We start from the raw sequence: 20,533 nt of genomic DNA on the forward strand, positions 1-20,533 counted from the left end.
AATACCGAACAGTTCACATGTAATTTTCAGTTTAATCAACTCAAAAAAAAAAGATAAGATGAAAACCAGGCCATCAATTCTCAGGCTTTTATTGATTTCACTATTAATGAAATATATAACCGCAGTCTGGGCTTAGGCTCCAGCTCGCGAATGACCCTGTCGTCAAGCTGAAATATTTCTACTAGGCTCTATAGTTTCTATACCATATATAAATATTCAAACTGCAACTCTTCAACTATGAGACAAATCGCCTAGGCTCTAAAAGCCATGAGGACAACTGATCTTAAGATGAAATTCGACTAAAACATTCAAAATTTCAGCACGTGCGAGCATAATCACAATCACCATCATTAATATCGACTTATCGATAACATAAAAAATTGCTGCAGAGGGCTATCGGATATGTGGGTCATATTATAGTAAACATTCATAGCAATAGAATATCAAAGTAAATATGAAAACTCATTCTATCTACCCACCCATCTATCACTATCAATAAATGTCGACTTATCGATAATATAAACCACAGCTATAAGGAGCTATCGGATATGGTATCGCCCCAAGTAAACATTCATAGCAATAGAATATCAAAGTAAATATGAACAGTTATCGTTTTTGCCCATCCATATATCACTATCAATAAATGTAGACTTATCGATAACTTAAACCACAGCCATAGGGAGATATTCGAAATAATATCGCTCATATCTGGTCACCCTCTACTGAACAGTCATAGCCATCTATCTATCCAATCGTTATCAATAAATGTCGACTTATCGATAACATAACACAGCCATAGAGCTATCGGATATAGTTTGATCACCCTCTGCTTAACTGGTATAGCAATGGAATGTCAAAGTAAATATGAAAACGTATCCAATATGCCCGTCTATTCATCACTGTCAATAAATGTCGATTTATCGATAACATAAATCACAGCTATAGTGAGCAATCGGATAAAATATTGCTCCATATTTGATCATCCTCTATTTCACAGTCATAGCAATGGAATGTCAAAGTAAATATGAAAAGTTAAGCTATCTTCTGCCTAGCTGTGCGTCTGTCCGATCGTCCGTCCGTCCGTCCGTCCGTCCATTTGACTGCCTATTAGAAGAGTCTTAGCACACATAGAAGTAAACACATGTCAAGTGGCTTAAAGTCTTGTCTCGAAGCTAGTTCGCAGAGCTTACGAACATGGATTAGGCAAACACACTCTCTCTCTCCCTCTCTCTCTCTCTCAGTCTCTGTCTCTGTCGCTCTGTGGGTTTTGGCTAAACGGTGAAGCTTCATAATTCGGCAATTCGTTTGCTGCTGGCATTAAGAGCTGCTAATTAATCAGTCAATACACCACAGAGCCCACACACACAAACACACACACACACACACACACACCAGGCATACCGCAGTCCACATGCCCAACTCCCTTGGGTAACACGCATAAATCTCAGCATTGTGAGGGGCGGAGGAGAGAGGGGGAGGGGTCCACAGGAAAGACAACGCATCGTATGAGTTATGTCAAATGCAGACTAACTGAGAGACTGAGAACTGCCGCCAGTGTTGCCATCATTAATAATATTTTTAGTTTGCCCATGGCTGCGGGGCCGGAAGCGGGAGGCGTGGCTGTAAATGGGCAGCACTCGCTCGTTGCTCTAACAAATGGTTTCAGCTCCGTCGCATGCTGCAATTAATCAAGAAGACAAAAATCTGGCAGCGCCCGCGGTCAGAGTTGACATACCAGCCATCACATGAGGTGTGTATATCGATATTATGACGATGACGATGACAAAGATGGGGTTTCGTGTCAACTTTAGTTGCCTCACATGCAAAATGCCTTCACTTTAAGTGATTCAGCTGCGCTTGTGTGTGTGTGTGTGTGTCAACTGTCTGTTAGGCTGCCTTAACCCATTTTGCTTGCAGGCAGGCCAGAGAGAGCGAGAGAGAGAGAGAGAGAGAGAGAGAGAGAGAAAAAACAGTTTATTGCCTCATATTAAGCTCACATCGTACTCGAGTTAATGCAAATTTCAATGCCTTTGCCGGAGTGAAATGGAAAGCAAAATGCTTTAAGGCCTTTGCCTTTGCCTTTGCCTTTGGCTTGCCTTTGACTGGATCAACAATTTATATAGCATTTCGAATTGATTTAAGTAAGCATTCCAAATTTACAGACTCTCAATGAATGAATTAAAGAATATTGTAGAGCAATGTTATACTATAGTAGATGTTTCAGTTATCGATAACATTCCGCATTCATTTGCTTGTGGGGTGCCTAACTCCATAAATAAGTTAACATCTCCGATTGCAGCTATTGCTCCTATCTCATCTTATCTTATAAAATGATATTGAATATTTGATTCGCATTGTCTTAGAACACATCTCTTGACAGGTTGGGCAACATACCTTTCTCTCGCTGACTCCCCTCAGGGCAGCTTCTTCAGCACTTGGTCAGGCACCTAGCCTAGCTTCCAAAGACTGTCTGCCCGAGAACCTGTTCTAAAAGCTGCTTACCTAACATCTGGGCAGGAGCTCTCTGTCCCAGGTCTACTTTTTTCTAGGTTCTTATTTGGCTGCTCAAACTTAAAGGAACATTGATGCCATTGAAGATAACGAACACTGAGGGTGCATAGCTTAGAGAAAGGACAAATTATAGGGTATCAGAGGTAAAGCTTTCATTTGATAGAACTCCATTCAAGCTGCGGCTTAGTAGGTCTAGGAGGCAGTGCCGTGTGAGCCAGCGACAAGTTCTAGGGCGAGGCTTTTGGAGTTTTATGTTGCATTACGTAAATGCCTAGGAGACGGTATCGGTAAGGATCTAAGTAGTTCCTCGAGCTACTCAGTTCCATCTCTTGATGTTTGAGCTACTATAAGATTACTGTTTCGATAAACTAAAATACTTTTAGCTATTAGCTTTGCTTTCAAGTTAGAGCTTTGAATATAGTAGAATCAAGTTCCAGCTGCATAATTTTTATGGAAATATATTACGAAAACTCTTGCAGCTTAAAGAAAGTAATGACCTTTAATGTTAGCTTCTTTACCACTTACAGGGTATTTGCCAGTCAATCATATATTTCATTTGAATATATTGCTGCAGATTATTAACTGTAAATAGGAATATGAAATTTGCTGCGGTTGCCATGTGAAGCATCGATGGGCGCACATTGCGAGTTGCTTAAGCTTGTTTGACCAACTTCTAAGGCCAACACACATACATACACACACACACACACACACACACACACACACACACACACACACACACACACAGAGACGGAGACAGAGATAGCAAAGATGCCCCAAAGAAATTAAATTATTTGTTAGCAGCAAAACGTGTGGCAGTCGAACGCGACGACTGAAGTGAGTCGATGAAGGGCATCTAGAAAAAAAAAAAAATAAAAAAAACCGAGCATGACAACAAGGACATACAGATTACATAACAAAAATATATATACACACACCCGTACACTGACTTATATATGTATATACATATATATATTTATGTGCATAATGTATAGATGGGGGCAACAAGTGAAAATCCATTTGTTAGAGGAAATCGTGCAAAAAGCTTAAATACAAAGCTTAAACATAAGTAGCAGCAAGCAACCCACACACACACACACATATGACTGACCCGGCTGCCAACCACACGCACACACACACACACACACACACACACACGCGCACACAGCTCAAGCATTTGGTTATGCATATGTGGAGCAGGGACTTAGGCTGGGGCCAAAGCCTAAATGAAGCTGCCTTCGTTTGCCTTTTTTGTCGTCGTTGTTGTTGTTGTTGTTGTTGTTGTTGTTATTGTTGCCTTCACGTCTTACCTTTTAACGTGTTTTACCGTTCGTTTCTTCTTTATGGCAGCCTTCGTATAAAATGAGCAGCCACCCTATCTCTCTACCCCTCCATTCTCCATCTCTTTTGCCCTCACTCTGTGCGCACACGGCTCGTCTCCCTTGGGTAAATTTTCGTATTTAAAATATATGACCAAGAAATGTTAAAACATTATTTTTTAATTTTATATAAGCACAGAAATTGGTATTTTTTCTTTAGCTTTAAGAAGGAGTTGAGTTCAGTAATGCGTGTTTTATTTTTAATTTACTCTTTAAGTGTACTGAATTCCCTTGGGTATTAGAGGAACATCCGAAGAGTCTTAAACATTGCGAGAATGGGAATCGGAAATTACCCAAGTTTGCATTTGAGCGCAATCGGATAGATTATATAAAGTATTATAGGTATGGATAAAGGCGGATACTAAGAAAAAAAAGGCAAATATTAGTAAAAATGCATAATTATATGAACAAAAATAAAAATGGATAAAGCTGAAGATCGTAAATTTGACCAATCAGTTTCAGTATTTTATTTATCTCCACATTTTTATAGATGGATAACTCTAGAGCTTTGATAATCTATGATACACTTGCCCACAACGTTTACATATGTTGTAAATATATCCTATTCTATTTTAACGCAAATTTCTATAGCCGGATAATGGCGGATAAAGTAAATATAATATAAGTTAAGGAACCGAATGCATTAAATTAAGGCAAAATTAAAACTAATGATAACTAAATTTTATTGCACTAGGATATCGCCGGATAAGCTGGATAATATGATTCGCTTAGCATATGTATGAAAATTAGGTTGAAAATAGCTGAATATTTGAGTCAAACCAACTCGGATAAATGCGTTAAATATAAAAACTTTGATAAGTGGAAAGAGAACACATATCATTGATAAAAAAAAAAAAAAACAGTAAATATGAATCCATAAAAGCAACTGCTTTGATAACGTTATGTGATGACTGTGGAAGGAGGTCGGGTGTATTGATTTCATTATATCCGATAATTGCAATGTACCTTGAAGCGTGCTTCACGCGACCATTGGAGAATTGTAAACAAGTTGCTCTGCCGTCCAATCTACAAGCCGAAAAGTATTTACTTGATATCAAATTGATATTTTCGATACGTCCAATTGCATTTATAAAATCTTAAATGGGGGCCATAAAGTCAATATCAGCCAATAAACAATATTCAAAAATTATACAAAAATTATTCGCCATAATCAAATTATTAACTGATACTCTAATATTTCTATTTAATAGAGAGGCTAGATTAATTGTTATATTTTTATATCTATATAAACTCTCAACTCTACGAATTCCGCTTTTTCGAGTGTGAAGAAGTCGATACATCTGGAGCGATGTGTCGCACATTTCAGCACAAGTTGGTTTTACCCCTATGTAGGGTGTTCAGTATTGTTGCTAGGACCGATTAGATAAATGTATTTGGGGCTGGTGAACTTCAGTTTATAAAAAGGCTCTGCAGCAGCAATTGTGTCCCAGTCGAAAGGCAGTAACTTAAGCAGTAAACAGCAATCGAGATATCCAATCCGAATGGCCAAGACTGTCACAAGAGTTAACGGGCTGTGGCAGGCACTGCTGCTACTGTTGACTGCAGCCGGGATTAGTCACCAGGTGAGCCCGTTGCTCGGATAAAACGTAGCTGCTAATCTCAAGATGGGTATTTCTAGGCGTCCATCCATGAGCAGCGAGCCAGCGAGGACTTCTACACTGCCGCCGTTGTGGAGTTTAGTCAGGCTGATGGAACCGATCTTGCGGCCAACCTGGCCGATAACTTGGCGGGGTATTTGGAGCTCATCAATTCGCCGAATGCCACTGGGGTGGATATAATGGTCTTCCCTGAGATTACTCTGAATACCATGGAATCACTTACATATGTGCCTCCACCCGAGAAAAATGTAACACCCTGTCTGGACGATCCCTCCGCCGAGTACTATCATCCCTTCTTTGTGGAGATCTCCTGCGCTGCTCGCAACGTCAAGAGGTATATTGTGATCAACATCAATGAGAAACAGCTCTGCTCCGATACGCCCGAGGACACGCGTCCTTGCGCCTCTAATGGACACAATATCTTCAATACGAACGTGGTCTTCGATCGGAATGGGGCTGTCGTCTCCAGGTATCGAAAGGTTCATCTGTACTTGAATGAGCCTCGGAATACGACAGTTCTACCGGAGGTCGTCACCTTTGACACCGACTTCAATGTGACCTTCGGGCATTTCATTTGCTTTGACATCGCATTCTATGTGCCCACCCTTGAGTTGGTCCAGAAACATGGCATCCGGGACTTTGTCTATTCAATTAAGTGGCATTCGCAACTGCCATTCTTCACAGGTAAAACTGAGCTGCTGGATATACCTACTTACTCGTTTTGTTTCTTTTTTTGTATTTCATATTCTTTTATCACTATCTCATTTACCTTTTTCCTTACACTACATTAAAGCTCTACAGGTGCAGCTGGGCTGGGCTTATGCCAACGATGTGAATCTTTTGGCAGCTGGTGCCAGTCGCATAGAGTACGGCAGCACCGGTTCAGGAATCTACAATGGAAGAAAGGGAACTCTCACGAGCGTAATAAAACTCAATGAAAACGAACGCCGCATCTACGTGGCCCAGGTCCCCAAGTACAAGAGAATAGAGCAGAGGCGACAGCATCGAACCGTTAGTCAGATTCGGAAACGCGTACGACAGCCCACGCCAGAACAAAAGACCCAGACAACCAGCTCAGGATTCGTGATGACTCGGGACTATATCGAGCAGTACAATACGACGTGGCTAGATCAGGAATTGGCGGGCAGTGCGAAAGCCGAAGTTTGTCATGGAAAGCTGTGCTGCCACTTCGAGTTGGAGTGGAGCCCAATAGATACCGAAATAGGAAATAAAAACAAATTCGGCTATCGCCTAGGTGCCTACGATGGCTGGCGAAATCAGCCAAATGTAGACCCCAACTATATTCGCAACTGCGGAATCTTCGCCTGCAGCGGAGTTACTCTGGACGATTGTGGATACATGTTGAGCCCAGATCAACTACGCCTCAACCTTAGCCGAATACTCATTGAGGCCAAATTTCCCAAGAGTCAAGAGATTCTGCTGATGCCAAACAGTGTAAGGGATAATCTACTGCCCCTCGAGCCATCGCAGTTCGAGTGGTCCGTTCAGGAGGAGGAAAAGAGGTGAGTTAATATAGGAGCTGTTGATCCAGATTTCTTTTGATACTGAATCCTTACTTGATCTTCTTTTCAGTCATATGTTGACTGCTCGCTTTGCACTCGCTAAAACCGAGTCGTTGTCCAACCTGTTGTCCTTCGCTATATTCGGAAATTACTACGATGAAGTCTGTACCTATGGCTCGGGCTCGCCGGAAAAGGATCTTGAATGTGGCTATGAGCCCACTGGCGATGGCGCTGCTCAGCTGCGACTATTCGGCAGTTCGTTGTATTTGCTGCTGGCTATGGGCACCGTATTCTATCTTAGACATTAATGAGCTTATTATTGTTATTGGTTTTTTTTTTTTTTTTTTGGACGAACAGACCTCTTTAAAGTCTAAGATTGATTTCAAGATTTGGAATGTATATAGCTTGATATGTATGAATAGGCTTAATCAAGAAAAGGGAAAGAAGTTAAGTCTTGGGATAGGTCTTTAGTATAATAATCTTTCCATAGAGAACTTTATACTTTCTGCTTTATACACCGTTAATAAAATATATGTGGCTCGATTTGAACAAAGACTGTACTTTGCTTGCAATGAGCTATAGATAAAGGTATTGAGGTCTTTTTATTATTTGGCAAACTACAGTCATAAACTCCCAATATCGCAGCTCTAGGTTTTTATCTTTGACTTTCCATGTCATGCATGGTTAGGCTAGGCGTGATAAGAAGAATTATACAAATTGTAAGTCATTAATATTTTATCAGATTTTCAACGAAATTTGAAAATATTGATTTTTGAATCACTTCAATTACACCCGTCTATACTTGTGTATGAATGCTTCGATCTCAGAACCTACAAGAGTCATAGACTTGGTATTTGCTTTTTTTATGTACTGATTTCATATGCACTGAACGCGTTTCCACTGAACCCCATCGATATTAAGTCTAAATATTATTTTATGTGGAAGATAACAGATAATAGGGGCTCAGCTGTGGGAGACTTTAGTTGGGTTCAGAACTTTCAGTGGAGCACGCTGCCATGTAATGTGACACCGACAGTTAGTTACCCCAGTAAATGAGAGTAAATATAGGAAGGTAACTTACGAGAGTTGGCACCAAAAATCAGCGACATTACGAGCATCACAACACAATAGATGCTTCACAACACACTTTGCAAGTTCGACTGTCGTGCGCTCAGTTCACTTCTTAGGACTTCACTGAACAATTTTTGAATGATGTGTCACTGTGCCTTAGCTATTCCGAGCTTCAGTTGTGGTATCGATGCTCTTTGCAATATAGCTTTATGACACAGCCGAAATAACTAGATAAGATTTTGTTTATTTAACTATAATATTTTTATACCCTGAACCCATTGAAAATGGGAAATCAGGGTATAATGGTTTAACAGACAGAAGGAGGCGTGGCAGACCCCACAAAGTATATATATTCTTGATCAGGGCGACGAGCTGAGTCGATTTGGCCCTGTCCGTCTGTCTGTCCGTCCGTCCGTATGTTTGAACGCGTCAATCTCAGAAGATATAAGAGCTAGAGACTTAAACTTTTTTTTTTTTTTAAATGTCCGTATATAGCGCGCGCATATACATATATAATAAATATTTGCAACACTGCAGCGCATGCCAAGCGCAATCCCCTGTATATGTGCGTGTGTGTGTGCGAATTATTATTGAAATATCAGTTGCTTGGAGGGTTTAGGGGATCTCGTAGTCGAGCAGTCTCGACTAGAGCTTTCTTACTTGTTTTATATTACTTCGAAGTGCCATATTGTGGATAAAAAGAATAACTCATTTCATGATAAGTTATATTTCTCACACGATATTATTGTTAAAGCTGATTAGATTGATAAGTTTCGGATATTATAAAAGAGGCATCCCACCACCGAATACAGCGTAGTCGACCCTTTGCCAAGACTCGAGGTAACATCAAATCTAAACGGGAACGGATACAGAAACAAATCTTATAAACTATGATAAAAGCTTATACGCTGTGGCAGCTGGTCCTGCTCATGTTGATTGGAGTCCAAATAAGTCAGCAGGTAGGTTTGGTAAGACTTGATGGGGTTTTCGACTCCCCTAATCCCCTAATCCCTTGCAGGCGTACATCCGTGAGGAGCGAGCCAGCGAGGACTTCTACACTGCCGCCGTTGTGGAGTTTAGTCAGGCTGATGGAACCGATCTTACGGCCAACCTGGCTGATAACTTGGCGGGGTATTTGGAGCTCATCAACTCGCCAAATGCCACTGGTGCGGATATCATGGTCTTCCCTGAGATGACACTCAACAACGTGAATTCACTTACATATGTGCCTCCACCCGAGAAAAATGTAACACCCTGTCTGGACGATCCCTCGGCCGAATACTATGATCCCTTCTTTGTGGAGATCTCCTGCGCTGCTCGCAACGTCAAGAGGTACATTGTGATCAACATCAATGAGAAACAGCTCTGCTCCGATACGCCCGAGGACACGCGTCCTTGCGCCTCTAATGGACACAATATCTTCAATACGAACGTGGTCTTCGATCGGAATGGGACTGTCGTCTCCAGATATCGCAAGGTTCATCTTTACTTGAATGAGGCGCGGAATACGACAGTTCTACCGGAGGTCGTCACCTTTGACACCGACTTCAATGTGACCTTCGGGCATTTCATTTGCTTTGATATCGCATTCTATGTTCCAAGCGTTGAGTTGGTCGTGAAGCATGGCGTTCGGGACTTTGTGTACCCAACTAAATGGCACTCGCAGCTGCCTTTTTACACGGGTTAGTATGATCAGATACTCTCAAAATTGTAGAGCCTCCTTATGTTATTATGGTCTTAATCTCTATTTCATTTGCTCTACGTTATCCATACTTTTTAGCTGTCCAGGTGCAGCTGGGCTGGGCTTATGGTAATGACGTGAATCTCTTGGCAGCTGGTGCCAGTCGCATAGAGTACGGCAGCACCGGTTCAGGAATCTACAATGGAAGGAAGGGAACTCTCACGAGCGTAATAAAGCTCAATGAAAACGAACGCCGCATCTACGTGGCCCAGGTCCCCAAGTACAAGAGAACAGAGCAGAGGCGACAGCATCGAACCGTTAGTCAGATTCGGAAACATGTACGACAGCCCACGCCAGAACAGAAGACCCAGACAACCAGCTCAGGATTCGTGATGACTCGGGACTATATTGAGCAGTACACAACCACGTGGATGAGTCTTGAGTACGCCGGAAATGCTACAGCCAATGTTTGCCAAGGAAAGCTGTGTTGCCACTTTGAGCTAGAGTGGAACCCATTATTGAATATGGAAATAGGCAATACGAAGATATTTGGCTATCGCTTAGGTGCCTACGACGGCTGGCGAAATGAACCAAATGTAGATCCCAATTATATTCGCAACTGCGGAATCTTCGCCTGCAACGGAGTTACTCTGGACGATTGTGGATACATGTTGAGCCCAGATCAACTACGCTTTAATTTAAGTCGAATACTTATTGAGGCCAAGTATCCAAAGAGTCAAGAGATTCTGCTGATGCCAAACAGTGTGAGGGATAATCTATTGCCCCTCGAGCCATCGCAGTTCGAGTGGTCTGTGGAGGAGGAGGAAAAGAGGTGAGTCCAGCTCACTTTCTTGTGGGAGCTTTAGTATACTGAATCCTTACTTGATCTTCTTTCCAGTCATATGTTGAGTGTTCGTTTTGCACTGGCTAAAACCGAGTCGTTGTCCAACCTGTTGTCCTTTGCTATATTCGGAAATTACTACGATGAAGTCTGTACCTATGGCTCGGGCTCACCGGAGAAGGATCTTGAATGTGGCTATGAGCCCACTGGCGATGGCGCTGCCCAACTGCGTTTCTTTGGCACGTGGCTCCATTTGCTTTTGGCTGTGGGTTTCATATACCATCTTAGCAAGTAAAGCGTGCCTCGAAAGGCGTGTGCAGACTTGTAGCAATAAAGAGAAAACTTGTTATTCAGCCTTGCCTTAAATTTTTGATTTTTCTTTGGTTATAAGTGATGCACACTATGGATCGAACAAGCTATAGGAGACAAGTTTTAGATGATATGTCTAAAAGTATGCAATTCTAATATCTGTAACACGAATATAGCAAAGAACGAGAAAGAGCGAGAGAGAAAGAGAGAGAGAGAGAGAGCGTGTGAATTAGAAAGGGAGAAAGAGTGAGTCTGCCCTCTCTTATGAGTCAGCTCTTCTGAGGTGATTGATCGCCTTGGTAATACCCTGTAAATATATGTACGTTATTTATATAACATGATATATTGTTCTATCATTTATCTAAAAACAATTAGCATATTATTCCAGCACCATAGAAACATCAAAATTTCGGAGTTGTAACAACTGCAGTCGAATAGTTTCAATGGTCCAACCCTACCCTAGAGGGCATGACTGATAAGAACGCTTAATAGACATCTATAAAAAAAGAACAACAAAAACTTAGATAAGAGAGAGTATCGACAGCCGTAACGATCATAAATCCATTATATCGGATAATTGGACTGTAGCCTGATAGCTGACACACCAACATATATATGTATATATGGGTAAAGCCAATCGAAATCGTTGCTTAAATAGTTTGCTCAGCTGTCCAATGTACAAGCGCCGAAAAAATAGCTGAGTTATCAAATTATGCATTCGCTATACGCATGAAAAGAATTAATAGGGTGATACTATAAAAATTTGATTTACACAAGAATTTGTTGATGCTCTATAATTAGAAGTGTGAAGCTTAACTGAGATATCTCCAGAGAGATATATCTCGCTCATCGGCTTCCTAGATAGATCTAATAACTTGTGCTATTTGCGTACTTCTGGGCAACACTGTGCACGGGCCAGCGATCAACCAAAAAAAAAAAAAAAAATAATAATTATTGACATTTTTGTCGCGTGCAAAATCGAAAGGCGTGCGAAATCAAACTACCAGACGATGTCGAGCCGAACTTGAAATACCCTTTTAGATCACTCCTGACTCTTAAGATGAACTTTGAGATATTTGTGAGACAATGTTATCCCATGCTATATCAGCATTCCACATATATTTTCGGCATGTACTGAGATCTGTGGCATCTGGACATCTCGTAAGGAAAAGAGCTTTCCATCTACACCAACGACCTATATGAACCCGATGGAAAAATGTAGTGCAAATTGTAGCTAGTGCTGATTAGATAGATGATTTTGTTGGTTTTGGACTTGGCTATAAAAGAGTTTCCGTACCGCCGACTGTATCCCAGTTGAACGTTTGCCGATGCGCCACGCAGCAACAGCACATCCAAATGCCCGAGAATGTGACTAGCGCTAGCAGAGCGCTGCTGCTGCTGCTGTTGGCTGTTGGAGTCCGGCTGAGTCAGCAGGTGGGTTAGCAGCCCCGATAAGCGTTAGCGGCTAATCGTAAGTTGGCTATTCGCAGGCGTCGATCGGTGAATCGGCCAGCGAGAGTTTCTATACGGCCGGCGTGGTTGAGTTCCGTCATGCCAATGGGCACGATGCCCATGCGAATCTGGCCGACAATTTGGCCGGCTACTTGGAGCTGATCCACTCGCCGAATGCCAGCGGCGTAGACATCATAGTCTTTCCAGAGATGACGCTCAATGGCCTGAGCACTGCCAGCTTTGTGCCGTCGTCCGATGCGAAGGTCACACCCTGCCTGGACGATCCCTCGGCCAGCCACTACGAACCGTTTCTTGTCGAGATCTCCTGTGCGGCTCGTAGTGTCAGCAGTTACATTGTGATCAACATCAATGAGAAACAGCTCTGCTCCGATACGCCCGAGGACACGCGTCCCTGCGCCCCTAATGGCCACAATATCTTCAATACGAACGTGGTCTTCGATCGGCATGGCACGGTTGTCTCCAGGTATCGCAAGGTTCATCTCTATGGCGAGCCAAGGAACAGCACTTTCGTGCCGGAGTCAGTGAGCTTTGACACGGACTTCAACGTGACCTTCGGTCATTTCATTTGTTTCGATATCCTGTTCTACGCTCCAGCCCATGAGATGCGTCTGACGCAGGGCATTCGGGACTTTGTCTTTCCCACTATGTGGTTTTCTCAGCTACCTTTTCTCACGGGTGAGTACAATTTGTGCTAGCGTAGGCTGAGGTCAATGAGCATCTCTTGCATCCTCTCCCACAGCGGTTCAAGTTCAGCTGGGCTGGTCCTATGCGAATGACGTGAATCTTTTAGCTGCGGGCTCCAGTCACACGGAGTACGGCAGTACCGGAACAGGAATCTTCAATGGACGGAAGGGAACTATCACCAGCGTAATGAATCTGGATGAGGGCGAGCGCCGCATCTATGTGGCCCAGGTGCCCAAGTATCCCAGCTCGGCTGTCACATCGCAGCGACGTGTCGCGACTCAGAGACAGAAGCAGAGGCTTGGACAAAGTCTAGAGCAGAGGGCTCTAGCCCGAAGCAGCGCCGGCTTCAAGATGAAGCGAGACGATGCTCTGGAGCTGTACGAGAGCGTATGGCTGCAGCAGGAGCGGAACGTGACAAAGGACGTTTGCCATGGAAGCCTGTGCTGCCACTTCGAGCTGGAGTGGAGTCCAGTGCAGGCAGGAGAAAGTCCGAGTGGCTATCGAGTGGGCGCGTTCGATGGCTGGCGCAATGAGCAGGATGTGGATAACAACTATGTGCGCAACTGCGGCATCTTCGTCTGCAGCGGACCCAACATTGAGGATTGCGGCCTGCTGCTGAATGCAACAGCATCGAATCGCAACTTCAGCCGGTTGCTCATTGAGGCCAGCTATCCGAAGTCGCAGGAGTTTCTGCTGACGCCGAACAGTGTGAGGGACAATCTGCTGCCCCTCGAGCCATCGCAGTTCGAGTGGTCTGTCCAGGAGGAGGAGCAGAGGTGAGCCAGGAGTGGATCTGCTTACTCATATACTAAATGCTTCCTTCCTCTAGCCATCTGTTGAGTGTTCGCTTCGCACTGGCTGAAGCCGAGTCGCTGTCCAACCTATTGACATTCGCCATCTATGGGAATTACTACGATGACATTTGCACCTATGGCATTGACACTCCGGACAAGGATATTCAATGCGGCTATAAGCCCAAGGGCGATGGGGCAGCCGACTTGCGATTTTTTGGCAACTGGTTCCATATGCTTACCGTTGTGCTCCTTATAGTTAGCCTTAGTAGTTAGACGGATTTTTACTGTGGGGTAGACCTTTAGCAGGAGGACAAGGGTTCTCTATAAATCTATGAAAACTTATATATCGTAGGTAGGTCTAGCCTAATGTAGCAGAAACTCAACCACTGGGGGTAGTAAATAAAGACGTGAATTCGAACTTTGGGGATAGTCTCTGTAAAGCTCAATGAAATACATATAAATATTTACATTGTTCATATTTTTATTTGATGAACTGTATTGGGAAATTGGAAAATTAGCTGGCGGAAATTTCTGATACAGAGGTAGAAAGTCACTCAAGAACAGAGTAATGCAGTTGACAAAAACAAGGAAGTTGAACTTTGTAGAACAAATTGAAAAAGAAAATGTCTTGTTAAGCAATTAAACGAAAAATGGAAAAATTTAATAAATTTAATTAGGATAAATTAAACAATTAAATTAGATTATTAAGCTGGGGAGATTTCCTTTTAACAATAAAAGAAAAACAAAAAAAAAAAAAAACAAGACTAAAAATCTATTTTCTATTTATTTTGCAATAGTTTTAAATTGCGATGAATTCTGATCGTGCAAAACTATCGTCACGAAATTGTGGCGGCCGGTGATAATTATCGGAAAAGTTATTGATACCAGAGATACCAGAGATCGGTGATACTAGTTACGATCTCAGCTGTTTGGACACAAAGCAAAACAACCAATTTAGCAACTTAAGTTTATTAATTATTTAAATGTGCCGTATTTATCGGAATATACATATAGAAATGGAGAAATATACATATGTGTATGAATGAAGCGGCGATATGTAGGACGGAGTGTCGGACTAAATAGGATTAGTACGTATATGCTTGTGTATGGATTGTAACACAGCTTCAGACATGTCTATATATGTATGTATATAAGGATATATGTATATACATATAGGCAGGTAGTAAATATAATGTAAATTAGTACATATATAAATATATATACAAGGAAATATAGCGGCGGACAAGTGCCAGTGTATGTATGTATATACTGTATATATGTATATATATGTACTACTTTACGCAAATATGGGGTACTTATCTCGACGGCCGATGGAATGCTGATGTGTATGTGGAGATGGATGATCTCCGGCTCGAAGGACCAAATGTTGTAGTGGTAAAAAGACCGGGTTGTAACTTCCTCGTCTTTATTTCTTAGATCAAAGCTGTGTTGCTCGTATAGCATTAGTAAAGATATGTGTATCATCAATACCAGCAGAGGCAAGTGTCGCTCGAGGGGGGGCGAGGTACTCCGCGGGGCGGCGAGTACAGCGAACCAGTAGGAGAACTGGGTTATGTTATTAACAGAGTGCTGTTAATAACATAACGTCTGTTGCGGGAGGAGCAATTCTTGTTAATGGGATCTGGCCTTAACAATGGCATGGCTAACTGATCATGCATAGAACTAGTTCAGCTCATTTTGTATGTATAGCTAGTCAAACTTTTGTTATACATATGTATATAAGCCTCGCTCAGCTTACGGAACTAGTTTAGCTCATGGCATGCCCAAGACTAGTTCAGCTGAAGGTTCATTTAAGACTAGTTAACTTATGGGCCATAAATGCAAGCAACTCTTACAGATTACTTAACTAGTATTTGTGGAACTCGTTCAGCTTAGATAAATGTATAACGAAGTAAATTGATGGAAACTTGTAGAACTAGTTCATCTTAGGGTACCAGCTGAGCTCATGGAATATTAAGAGCCAGTTCAGCATTGTAACTGATATTGATTCCACGTTCCATAGATGCTCACCTGGAGCTTTGTCCGAATGACTCCATAATTCACATGTGCCATAAACGATAACCACAGACGGCGACCATAAACCGCTGAGTGCGATACGAACGATTAGATAGAAACAGAAGAGAGAGAGGCAGAGAGAGAGAGAGAGATAGAGAGAGTGGGGAAAGTGAATCTGAATGAGGCGTATCGAGCTCAGTCTGTCGAGCGCATCATGCGTGGCAAGTGCTTGTTGCTCCTCCAATTGCTGTGCGCTGCTGCGGTTGGCTGTGGTGCAGCCGCCAGCGGCTACTATACGGCGGGCGTGGTGGAGTTTCGTCCGGCGTACAGTGGTGGCAGCTCCGAGCAGCTGCTCGAGGAGAATCTGGCTGCGTATCTGGAGCTGATTGAGGCAGCCAATGGGACTGCGGACATTCTGATCTTTCCGGAGGGCACGCTGAACAGCCAGCTGCAATTGACGGCGGTGCCGGCGCCCTCGCGTCGCACTCTCTGCCCCATTGTGGTGGCACCTGTCGATGGCGTGGCCCCGTTCCTCAGGCAGCTGGCCTGCGCAGCTGTCGCCGCCCAGAGCTACCTGGTGCTGAATGTGAAGGAGCGCGAGCGCTGCGACCGCGAGGCCGACTGCCCCGCCCGCGGCTACCGGCTCTACAACACGAACGTGGTGCTGGACCGCAGCGGTGCGGTGGTCTCGCGCTACCGCAAGTGGAACCTCTATCTGGAGCCGCAGCTGAATCGCACCAGCGAGCCGGAGTACGCCATCTTCGAGACGGACTTCAATGTGACCTTCGGCCATTTCATTTGCTTCGACATGCTCTTCTACACGCCCGCCCAGGAGCTCGTCGAGCGCTACTCCGTTCAGCATTTGATTGTCACCAAGATGTTCAACTCCGAGCTGCCTTTTCTCACAGGTAATTGCTATAACGTCAAACCTGAAGTCTGACTGTGAGAGTCGTCGAGTAGTCAAAGTAGTCGACCCGCATATACTTTGTAATAACATGCCCATGAACACTGAAGAACCTTTTTTTAATACCACTTACGTAACTACAGGGTATCTTTGAGTCTTTTACCGACAAGCTTCTCCAATTTTTGACTCTCAAATGAAAGCTGAAAATTCATAATCAAATGAGAGCTAGCTCGCGTGTAGCTTACGTGTAGCTTTCATTTGAGAGTCAAATTGGAGAAGCTTGTCGGTAAAAGACTCAAAGATACCCTGTAGTTACGTAAGTGGTATTAAAGTAAGAATATCCAGCCATCATGGGCATGTTTTGAATGAAGCTCTTCTTACAGAGCAGCATATTGAGTAAAAGTAAGAGTAGTAGACTCTCAAATACCCTGTAATAATCTATTACAAGTTTCCAGCGAGCTAGAACTCATTGGATTACGAAGCCTCAAACTCAAGTTTAAAACTTTTCAGTTTGTAGTAAAATAGAAAGAGAAAGGTAAACAGTTGACATACATATACCCTGTAATTCTACCGAAATTCTCATAAATGATGGCACTTAATAAGTTTTCAAGTGAACATGGCCTGTACTTACATTAGAGGTGCCATAAGTAATATACATAGCTATCTAAAATGTGCTAGTTTTTGTAATTCAGTCAGATAATCGACTTAGAGATACTCTGTAGCGTTAACTCTGCAATAAGTGCTTTATTGCTACATGTTATCTAAGCTAGCATACCATTACTATATCCTATATCTATACTATATACTATACTATACCCTATATCCATATACCGATTTGAGAAATGACAGTGACAACAATTTCGTGTGCACTGCACAGCCCTAGAGTAGCTCCGTCTAGACGTGTCCACTTCGTAAATATTGTCTTTGATAACAGAGTATCTAAATTGTTTCAGATTATTCCGTTCTAATCTGTGGGCTTTATTTTTGCACTCTGCTTTTCACTGGAACTTCTTATCGTATTATAGAGAAAGGTTTTATATTTCGTTATCAGTTGGGAATACTTGCCTGGTACTTAGAATATATATTGGCTTTTCAATCTATCGACATTTTGTGTTCGTTCCCTCCAGAATCTATGAATATTTTTACAAGTGGCTTGTAACATCTTTGTAGATTTAACAGAACTCTTCGACATTAGTAGGAGAATGTTCAACTTATTGACTTTAACTTCCATATTCATTGAAAGCGCTCTTCTGGCATACTTTAAAAATCTTCTTAGCAAAAAGTTTGTGTAAATTCTTGGACATTGATGGGAAAAACTTAAAAGAAACTTTATCTTCCATGTTCAATGAAATCTTTCCTCTGACTTTTCTTTTAGAATCTATTGTATTTTTCTTGTAACTATGACTTCTTATAGAACTACTTCCTTGCACCGTTTCTTTGATCACAAAAGTCTTTTCCCATATTCAATCAAAGTTCTCTGAACATTTTTTTCTTTTATCTTCCTTGTAAAACTGCTGTTAAAGTTCATTGCAGCTTTACTGGCAATTTCAATTGTGAATTTTCATTCACTCACTCCTAACTCTCTTGCAGCTAGCCAGTTCCAACAGGGCTGGGCGTGGGCCAACAATGTGAATCTGCTGGCAGCTGGCGCGAGCTTGCCCCACCGCGGCATCAGTGGGAGTGGCATCTATGCAGGGCGCCGCGGCGCCCTTGTGCGGCGCATGGTGGGCGACACGCACGTTGGACAGCGGCAGCTGTTGCTGGCACGTGTGCCACGCTATTCCCAGTCGCAGCAGGAGCAGGAGCAGGAGTCGGAACAGGAGCCGGAGCTGGAGCTGGAGTTGGATGAGGAGCGTGCGGGGCCAGCGCAGAGGCAGCTGACGATGCTGCAGCAGCCGCAGCTCGAGGACTTTGCCAGCTGGCTGGTGCCGCTGCTCAATGGCAGCAGGCAGCACCAGCGCCTCTGCCAGCAGGATCTCTGCTGCGACTTTGAGCTGCAGCTGGAGCTGCCCAGCGATGCGACGCAGCCGCCGGAGTACAGCTATCGCGCGGGCGTCTTTGTGGGCCAGCGGCGCTACGAGGAGGAACAGTATAGCGTGGTCAGACTCTGCGGTCTGTTCGCGTGCCGCAACGAGAGCATTCTCAGTTGCGGCCAGCTGGCAGCGGCGCCGGCAGAGGAGCCAGCGGCGGGCAGTCGGAGCATCACGTTCAGCTGGCTGCGAATTCGCGGCGAGTTCGTGCGCCGCCAGCGACGGCTGCTCATGCCCAGCACGCTGAGCGAGGCGCTTTACGCGCTGCAGGCCACCGAATTCGAGTGGGCGTGGCAGGACGACACCGACATCGAGACGGGCGCCACACATGTGGAGCTGCGGCTGAGCAAGAGCCACTCACAGCTGCTGACCTTTGGCATCTATGGCAACTACTTTGATGAGTTTGCCCACGACGACAAGCCGGGAGGCGGCGGTGGCGGCGGCGGAGACGGCGACGGGGCCATGGGCGTGGTTGTGGCTAAGCGAGGGCAACAGCTGTTGATGGTGCTGTTGATGCTGCTGCTGTCTTATCACGGGGGCTAACCGCTAAGCAAACACTTTGCTGATTAGTTCTAATTGGAAGTGCGGGCACAGGCGACAAAAGCGTCGCAAATGTATATGGGTTGAGAATTGATTGTTTTTGGATTTTATTTTTTGTTCACAGTAATAAGATTTTTTATCCTTGTATACATATATAAATATACTGATATTATATACTAATATTACATATAAAAAATAAAATGTTATTGTATTTTTAGCACGTTGTAAACTGGAGCTCGAGATAGGGCTCCTAAAGTGTACAGTGAGTAACATATATTGGCATGAATGATCAAGTCTCTCTCTCTCTCTCTCTCTCTGCCTCTCTTCCTCTTTCTTTCTGTCTCTCTCTCTCTGAATACATATATTCCTATGGAGTAGCAGCTAACGAATTGATTTATTATGAGGTCTGACTAAATCACGCGCTGATTAAGTTTGTTGCAAATAAATACGAACTTTTCGCGTTAAATCGATTATAAAATTTATTGCATTATAGGTATTTAATCATATCTCATACACATTTATAGCTAGTATATTTTATATATGTATATAAGTAGTTGTTATTTACTTTAGACAATTTTCGATGCAGACTTAAAATATCACATTAGTCAATAAATACGTGCAATTAAATTCCCGATACAAAACAATAAACACGTTGTGTGCCATGATTTATATTCCATAGAAAATTTAGAGAATATGCTGAAAATTTCATTGAAATCGGTCAAGTAACACAGAAGTTATGAAAGAAAACGTATTGCAAAATCTCACGGAAAGAAACGCCAAGCGTCTTTGCTTCATTAATGTGCGCACACACACACACACAAACATACAATCTCTTACGAATGCTATAAATAGAATAAGCAATGCGATTGAATTGTGCTTCAATACTGTGGGCTTGGGCACAAGCAGGTAATGCGTGCGATCGCAGCGACTCGCGTGCGTAGACCGACGAAAACACCAAAAGTTATTTCAATAGATATATGGGAGATATTTGCTAGTGCTTAATTGTTTATAAGTTATGCTTTATACTTCATTTATTTCAATATTCATAAGCTCACAATACTAATTTAGTATTTTTCGGCAGTCTGCATGAAAATCTAGAGTCTGCTGGAGCAAAACGTTTCTGTTGCGTTTGTCGCCTGGCTCAGCTCATTAAAAGCG

At 43.1% G+C, this 20,533-nt stretch overlaps 4 protein-coding genes across 4 annotated transcripts; all 4 read left to right on the forward strand.

The window, feature by feature from the left end:
• The first annotated feature begins 5,314 nt into the window (after positions 1-5,314).
• LOC108658494 (vanin-like protein 1) lies at positions 5,315-7,585 on the forward strand. The gene is made up of 4 exons (XM_089263978.1): positions 5,315-5,473; positions 5,530-6,193; positions 6,303-7,032; positions 7,103-7,585. The coding sequence occupies exons 1-4, from the start codon at positions 5,393-5,395 to the stop codon at positions 7,338-7,340; spliced, it is 1,713 nt and encodes a 570-aa protein (XP_089120104.1). The 5' UTR covers positions 5,315-5,392; the 3' UTR covers positions 7,341-7,585.
• Positions 7,586-8,905: 1,320 nt separating this feature from the next.
• LOC108658776 (vanin-like protein 1) lies at positions 8,906-10,978 on the forward strand. Its single transcript, XM_089263979.1, has 4 exons — positions 8,906-9,062; positions 9,122-9,785; positions 9,884-10,616; positions 10,683-10,978. Exons 1-4 carry the CDS (start codon positions 8,994-8,996, stop codon positions 10,918-10,920), a joined length of 1,704 nt encoding a protein of 567 aa, XP_089120105.1. The 5' UTR covers positions 8,906-8,993; the 3' UTR covers positions 10,921-10,978.
• A 1,149-nt stretch (positions 10,979-12,127) lies between these two features.
• Positions 12,128-14,285, forward strand: LOC115565548 (vanin-like protein 1). Its single transcript, XM_089264288.1, has 4 exons — positions 12,128-12,368; positions 12,425-13,082; positions 13,147-13,867; positions 13,921-14,285. The coding sequence occupies exons 1-4, from the start codon at positions 12,291-12,293 to the stop codon at positions 14,156-14,158; spliced, it is 1,695 nt and encodes a 564-aa protein (XP_089120414.1). The 5' UTR covers positions 12,128-12,290; the 3' UTR covers positions 14,159-14,285.
• A 1,791-nt stretch (positions 14,286-16,076) lies between these two features.
• LOC115565566 (vanin-like protein 3) lies at positions 16,077-19,576 on the forward strand. Its single transcript, XM_089264172.1, has 2 exons — positions 16,077-16,809; positions 18,396-19,576. Exons 1-2 carry the CDS (start codon positions 16,116-16,118, stop codon positions 19,376-19,378), a joined length of 1,677 nt encoding a protein of 558 aa, XP_089120298.1. The 5' UTR covers positions 16,077-16,115; the 3' UTR covers positions 19,379-19,576.
• The last annotated feature ends 957 nt before the right edge of the window (positions 19,577-20,533 follow it).

The sequence above is a fragment of the Drosophila navojoa genome, chromosome X (genome assembly GCF_054131105.1).
Source record: "Drosophila navojoa isolate 15081-1374.11 chromosome X, UAZ_NAV_1.0, whole genome shotgun sequence".
Classification (NCBI taxonomy): domain Eukaryota; kingdom Metazoa; phylum Arthropoda; class Insecta; order Diptera; family Drosophilidae; genus Drosophila; species Drosophila navojoa.